The 7,804-nt window shown below is 38.1% G+C and overlaps 1 protein-coding gene across 1 annotated transcript; it reads left to right on the top strand.

Annotated features, from left to right (window-relative positions):
* The first annotated feature begins 6,392 nt into the window (after positions 1 to 6,392).
* Positions 6,393 to 7,112, top strand: LOC107477114 (dirigent protein 23). Its single transcript, XM_016097075.3, has one exon. It carries the CDS (start codon positions 6,433 to 6,435, stop codon positions 6,994 to 6,996), a length of 564 nt encoding a protein of 187 aa, XP_015952561.1. The 5' UTR covers positions 6,393 to 6,432; the 3' UTR covers positions 6,997 to 7,112.
* The last annotated feature ends 692 nt before the right edge of the window (positions 7,113 to 7,804 follow it).

Here is a 7,804-nt window from a genome sequence, read left to right as displayed (position 1 = left end):
AAACCGAATAAGAAATCACAATGGGCTGGGAAGGAGTCCCAACGTTCCGAGGAGGAGGAGGAGGAGAGGTAACCGCGCTGGCACCACCAGTCCTGGCGTGGGACCTTGCTCTGGCCTCCTGAACTCTCTGATAAGACTCCTGGGCATTTGTCTTCGCCATCTCTGAAAAAACAATAGATACTAGGTTAAGACAAGTCGGAAAAGTCAATCAGACAAGTCAGAAATCTAACAAACAAATGAAAGCTACCTAGCTGTGCCTGGACAAAGGTCGGAGACCCCTGGAGAAACTTTTTAGTGTCCAAATATGGGGCCCTCCCCCACACTTCTCGGAGGAACCCCACAATGGCCGCTTCTACTTCGTCCAGGTCGTCCAGACCATATTTCTCGCAGGGGGAGGCTTCCAGCCAATATAGAGGAAAGCGAGGAGAAGAATTATCATCCAGGAAAAAGGGGTGGTGACCCTCTACAGCTTGCACTTTGAAAAAATAATTTTTGAAGTCATGGAAAGATTCATCAAAAAGGGTGAAAACTCTCCGACCTTGTATGGCTCGGAAAGACACCCACTGTTGCTTATTGTTTAGCCCACTAAAGGGTTTGTTCATATGAAAAAGATAGAAAAAAAATCTTCAAAGAGGTCGGAAACTCCAAAGCCTGGCTAATAAATTGATAAATTTTCAAAAAACCCCAAGAGTTGGGGTGAAGCTGGGTAGGGGCAACTCGACAGTGGTGCAAAACAGACATCTCAAAATTCGAAAAAGGAAGAAAAACACCCAAACGGGTGATCATACATTCATACATAAAGAAAAAATGAGGGGCCGCCTCATTGGCCCTCCCGAAACAAACCCGGTCTTTTGGACCCGGGACCACCAATTCATACTTCAGCTCGTCTTCCTCAGAGGTACAAATTCTGTGGCGAGTACGAAGATGGGTGATAAACTCGGTATCAACCAAAGGTTCCTCCCCTAGGACCGTGACATCAACCCACTAAGAAAGAACATCTACAGAAGCCATTTCTTTTCTTAAAAAGGGCGACAAAAACCTATAAAGGAAAAGAAAAGAAAAATAAAAAACACGGTCTCTAAAGGGAGGGAATACGGAACTAAAGTCTACAAACCAACCTATCTATCTACAAAATAAAATCATGCAAATATAAGGCATGTTACAGAAGAAGAAAAAGCTAACCTTTATCTAAAAATCAAGGTTGGAAGAAGCGAAAGTCTTCGAAACACAAGAGTGCAGCACGAAGGAATGAAGAGAAAATTTGAAAAATCGCAGAAACAAAAAATGAAGGAGAGGGAAAGTATTTATAAACATGCTAGGGGCATAATGGTAAAAGCGGGGCAGTCATTAATGAGAATGCACCGTTACCAAGACCATCAATCCCTACGCACATCCCTAACAGACACGACACTTGATTAGACGTAACTGTCAGAACCAAAAGGCTACGAAGAGTCACGTCGGTTTCAGACCATCACGTCGGTCCTCCTACAAGTCGGCTATGACCCCGAGTAGAATACTCGAACCCAAATCTTGGAAAGAAAATTGGGCTCGAGTAGGGGACTGTTCATACCCTGGCCCAACAGTAAAGGCCCAAGTCCAAACAAAAGGCCTAATCCCATGGATTGAGCCTCACCCAATACCAACCTTCGTCCTATGAAGTCGGTCCTCATCACAACTTGCTCTAAAGAAGTCGGGCACAAGGGTTAGCTGGCAGATAAACACTCATTCAAATGAGTAACTGCCCCTAGAATCTCTCTAACCACTTCCAAGAGCCATATCCTAACCACCCTAAGATAATGGGACGGTTAACACCCTAAAAAGGTGGCACTACTCCAACGGTGGTTATTGGTTCACCACTATAAATACACTGACACCCTTCAGGTATCTCTAAGTCCAATACTCTCTAGACCTGCTCACACTCTCGCTAACTTAGGCATCGGAGTGTCTTTGCAGGTACCACCTCTCATTCTTTCATGGCACAAGTCGGACGGAGGCCCCCGAGTTACAGACCCACCTGAAAGCCTCCTCCTTCATACGTTTGGGCCAACCAACGCCATCCAGCCTATCCATCTCCGGTTACCCACCGTAACACTTACCTTGATAAAATGATTTAAGTTTGGCAGTTCCTTTAAATTGTGTAAAGTATAAAAACTGCCATGTTTTGATCATGTGTGCTTCAAATATTTTTCTCATCACAATAATTTTGTTTACTCTGATTACTTGACGGAAAATATTTGAAATTCTTTGAACAACTCTGTCTTGTGTTGATGTGGTAAGTTTGAGCAGAAAATCAGTTTATGATATCAAATGAGTTTTGATTATCAATTTAAAACTGCTCATAAATCAAGCATTTAGCATCATGAATATATATGCTAAATAACATTGTTACTTGAAGCTTGATTCAAATGTTACAGGTTAGTACTTCTCTTGGTAAAATAGCATACATTAAGGGGGAGCCATGTGACATTTAGAAAGGGGGAGAAATTCAAAATCAAAGGGAGTATTCTTTACTCAATCTCTAAATTTCTTTCCATTTCAATTTTAATAATGTTTGTCATCAAGGGGGAGATTGATGAGTTTGGAAAACTCTTACTTAATTTTGATGATGAACAAACATTATTAAAATATTTAATTACAAAATTATTAATTTGATCTTAATTCATATTTACTTAATTAATAATTTTGTTGTGCAGATTTTATATTGGGCCGAAAAATGAGTTTCTGGTTTAAGCCCAATAATCAGCCTTGCTGCATGTTTTATATTGAGTGGCTGAATTTTTATATTGATGGGCCAAGCTCAATATTGTTACAACCAAGCCCATGGTTAATTTTGATGAAAGTTTCCTGCTTGATCCGAAACAAAATTCATCAGGAAAGCAAATGTTAACTAGTTGGGCCAGTTTTAATTTTAATGCTACAAAGCCCAAATCTTATTGTTGATGAATGCTTCCAAACTTGGTCCGAAACCAAGATAAAATGAAAGCAAAATGCTTCCAACGGATCCAAGCTTTTAACTATGTGATGGATTTCAAAATCTATTACATTGTTAATTAATGCATGGGAAATATGAGAGAGAAAAGTTCAGCTGAATTGATTGATGGCCATAATGACTACACGCCACTCTAAGCTAGGGAAGTAAAAGCAACTTTTACCAACAAAGTGGTTTATCACATTGAATTGCTTTTCTTCTAAGTTGTTTATTCTCTCTCATCTCTTTCTTGTTTCTTCTTCGGTCCTTGTCCATGAAGCTATGGACGCTATGCTCATCAACAAAGAAAAAGAAGAAGTTGCATGCATCAAGACCATCCAAAGAAAAAGAAGAAGTCGCATGCATCAAGACCATCAAGTTAATGATGGCAGGAAACAGTAAAGTATGTAGTGGCTGAGATTTTCACCAAATGTGGTTAGATTTGGTGAGCTAATCTCGGATCCTTCATACTCAAAAAGAAGGAAGAAGATTCGGCCAGCAAGGTGAGATTCTTAAAGCATGGCTTGTCTTTGATTCTGCTCAACCACCACAGGAAGTAGCTAGAGTGGTGAAGTGATGGTTGAGGCAGAGATTGAAGCAGATGAAGTCATCATCATCATGAAGCATCAAGGGCCAGAAATCCATCTTAGAGAGGAAGCCAAGGATGGAGCGCTCGGATTGATGAAGAGTGATGATCAAGAAAGGACTAGAGGTAATTGCATGTTGGGTTTTGCATGGTTATCTCTTCTCTCTCTATGTGGCCGAACCGGTTCTGTTTTTTGAAGGAGGAAGAAGTTGGTTTGGGTGTTGGCTTCAAGTGTGGAGGCTTCCCTCTTCTTTAAAAGGAGAGAACAGCCACTGTTTGAAGCAAGGAGAAAATTTGAGAGTGCAAGGCACAATGTTCTCAGAGCTACCTGAGCTAACAGTTTTCTCTTCTCCTTCAATGTATTCTGTTTAGTATTTTTCTGTTTAATTTTGTCATGTCTTGAGTCTCATGGAAAAAGGCAAACAGTGAGGTTTGTATAAAAAAGTCATAGAGCGGAAAAAGGCAGAGAGTGCAAAATTAAAAGAAAAAGCCATAGATGTCTTAGAGTTCCTTTGTTCATCTATGTTGTGTTTCATGATTCTGTGGGAATCCCCTTGTAAGTTGGGTTAGCACTTTACAAGTTGTAATCAGATTGATCATAGTGAAATTCCATCATGTTTGTGATAGAGACTGGATGTAGGCTGCACTGCACTTAGCAGCCGAACCAGGATATATCTGGGTGCAATCTTCCTCTCTTCTCTACTCGATTTCTGTTTCTACTACACAGGAGCAAAAACTAAAATTATCTTGTGCCAAGTGACGAGACAAAAAGAAAAGTCTCGTGGCTAGGGACGAGACAAAAGAAAAAGTCTTGTGTGTAATAATGAGATAAAAAGACTAAAAGTTTCCAGAATTGGTCTGACAAGTCAGCAAGTGTTATCAAGCGAAAAGGGGACTAAGATTCAACCCCCCTTCTCTTAGCCACTGAAACCATCACTATGTTATCTCGCCTATAGTCACTTAGCGAGGTTAATTATTTGATCCAATGAGTTCTTATGATGCTATTTACTACTAGATGTCTTGGTCATTTTTTGATACAATATAAAATTACATTGAATGTTGATTCTTAATAGTGACTCCTGTAAATACCGATCAAAATAGTGATGGAGGCATAGCAATTAGCATCTTCTTGGTGAGTTTGTGTATGTGCTGAATTTCTTTGTAGAATACCAGTATATTACTTATATACATGACTAGTTGAATTTAGATCTAAACAAGTGCTAAATACTAAATAACATGTTTAATCAGTTTAATCAGGTTAAGGTAGTAGTAAAATTAACTCGGAAACAGATAATCATCCGGTGAATAGAATTTTTTTTTTGTTGGGGGGGNNNGGGGGGGGGCGAGTGGTCTCAATTTTATGTCCATCAAGAGCCAATTCAGTTGCATGTGATGATTAAGATTATGATCTCTTGAATTGAAGCAACCAATCAGAGCATTAGATTGCTACAATTCATTATATTCTTCTCTTTCTTCCAAAATCTTAGGCCCATTATTTGACAATTATGAATTTGTGGTTGTACTTGTTGGCAGGGCCATTAATAAGACAGTATCTGATATGCTGTCTATGTTCTTGATGTAATTCAAACAATGATCCAGAAACTACAACTACAACTTGGTCTAAGTATATACCTCGAGGTGGATTCAAACAATTTCTTAATCAAAATGGACTAAAATGTTTACCTCTTGTATTCAAGTAACTACTATTCAGGGAAGGATCAATGAATATGGCATGACAGAGAAGGCAGAGCTGGCCAATCTAGAAAGACTATTAAGAGAAGGCTTTGAGAAACTGGTGAGTGATTATAAACTTGATGCATTGGTAACACTTGGTTCAACTGTTGCAACTTTGCTTCTCAATGGACGATTCCCTGGAATAAATGTGTCTGCAGGGTATGATAGTAATGTGTTCCATTTGGCATAAACTTAGGTGGTTTTGAAGTCAGAAAATCTCCTCCAGTTTAAATGACTGACAAAGAACAACATTCTTCTCTTTCTGTGTTCTGGTTGAACAAAATTATGTTTAATGTATCTTAGCTTCTTAGCTAAAGTGAGTTTATCTCATAAATTAAGTTAAAATATGAAATTTAATTAATGCAGAAACAAAAAGATATTTATCTCAAGTATATTTATTATTTGTTTGAAAGATATGTGATTTTATTGAATCACTAAAACATTTTTAAAACTATACTACTTCTTAGTTCTTACTATCAATGCGAGGTTCAAATTTATTTTGCTTGATCAGCACCGCTTGCGGCACCGACTAGCTATTACCTATTAGAGGTAGGTAGTTTGGTGTGCTTGAATTTCGGTTGGATGATTCTTCTATTATTATAAGCTCCTTTTTTGAGTCATAGTCGCTAATTAAGAAACCTTTTCTTACATTAGTCCCTTTCTTAGATCACAAAATGCCTTAATATTATTCAGATGGATCATTATTATTAGCTACTAACTATACATGCATACCCCTTCATATAAAGTAGCTAAACAACCACATGCACCTCTATATAAAAGAAAAATTTGATGACATTATAACATACTTACCCCTTTCACATTATATAAACTAAAATAAAATAAACTGAATTTGCTGTTTTGTACTTTGTATGACATGAGATGGTTAAACGCTCCTTTGAATTTTGTTGGGGACAACAAAACAAAATGTCCATGCACATAACCACCAGCAACAACGTCTTCTAGAAAGAGAAAAAGAGTAATACCAAACCTTGACACCGAGGGTAAGTAAGAAAAGAAGAAACTAAGAAAAGATTTTCGGTCCTACACATTTATTTATATATAAAGCAAGAACTAGAGCCATACCTATTATCATCGGCACATTATTATTATATAGTAAAGAAACATAAGAGAATTAGCGTTAAAGATGTCAAAGCAAATTGTGTTGATGATATTGATGGTTACAATAAGTGTAATGCGAGGGATTCAATGCATGCAATTGAAGGCAGGGAATTGGGGTGTGAGTGTTAAGTCCGAGAAGGAGACAGTGACAAACCTTCAATTCTATTTCCACGACACACTCAGCGGACAAAATCCAAGTGCCATTCAGGTGGCTCAGCCACTTGACAAGAACAAGTCCACACTCACCATGTTTGGTTCCATCATGATGGCTGATGATCCCTTGACCGAAACGTCCGACCCAAAGTCTAAGCTCGTGGGCCGGGCGCAGGGTCTATATGGATCGTCTTGCCAACAAGAATTAGGCCTATTGATGGCCTTGAGTTTCTCATTCACGGATGGGCCTTACAATGGGAGCTCGTTCGCGCTCATGGGGAAGAACTCCGCCATGAGCCCGGTTCGCGAGATGCCCATTGTAGGGGGCACCAGACTCTTCCGAATGGCGCGTGGGTTTGCACTCGCCCATACTGTCTGGTTGAATCCCACCACTGGCGATGCCATTGTTGGCTACAATGTCACCCTCGTCCATTAATATGAAAATTGAAAAATATGGTATTGTAAGATGTTAGATTCGGTTGTGCACTTTTTGTTTAGCATCACCATTTGATGATATCTTATATCGCTTCAGTTGATTCATCAATAAAACTTTTATTTACTGTTGCTCTATGTATTTTTTTAACAACTCTCTTTTAATTAAAATTAATTTAGATGCACAACATAAAATGGATGACATTATCTACAAGGTACGTAACAAGCAATGCCCATGGGCATTATTCGGATTGAAGCATACAATCCTCCAAAGGCAGAGCGCATTTTCCTGGAATTTCTACTGGATGCTATTCTTTCGTTCAATGGTTTTGTATTAACATGTCTAAACGCCCCAAGATATGTAGACATTGGGGTTTTCACGATACTGAGTTATTTGGATTTGGATCCTCAAAATTTTGAATTTTTACTTTAGAGGGTAAAGTGTGATTTTTTATTATTAAATGTTTTCTTTCTCATATTTATTCTTAGCCTCACCTACAAAATAAATGGTGAGAGATCACACTTTATTCTCTAAAATAAAATTTAAACTTTAAAGGATCCAAATTCGAGTTATTTACCCGTTCCTCTTTGCTTTTGTATGCACATATATGACACTAGGTACAACTAACTTTTAATTTTTAACATGTCTAAGGTTCAACTATGTATATTACTTTAGGAATCAAAATTAATTTTTACTCTTTCAAATAATAAAGATGAAAAGAATTTCAAAATAAAATATAAATATAAGGACTACATTTAAGGTGTGCTACTAGCCAATAAATTATTATTGTATATATGAAGTGAAATTTAAA

The sequence above is a fragment of the Arachis duranensis genome, chromosome 3 (assembly GCF_000817695.3).
Source record: "Arachis duranensis cultivar V14167 chromosome 3, aradu.V14167.gnm2.J7QH, whole genome shotgun sequence".
NCBI classification, from domain to species: Eukaryota; Viridiplantae; Streptophyta; class Magnoliopsida; order Fabales; family Fabaceae; genus Arachis; species Arachis duranensis.
This window is presented reverse-complemented; position numbering and strand designations above follow the sequence as displayed.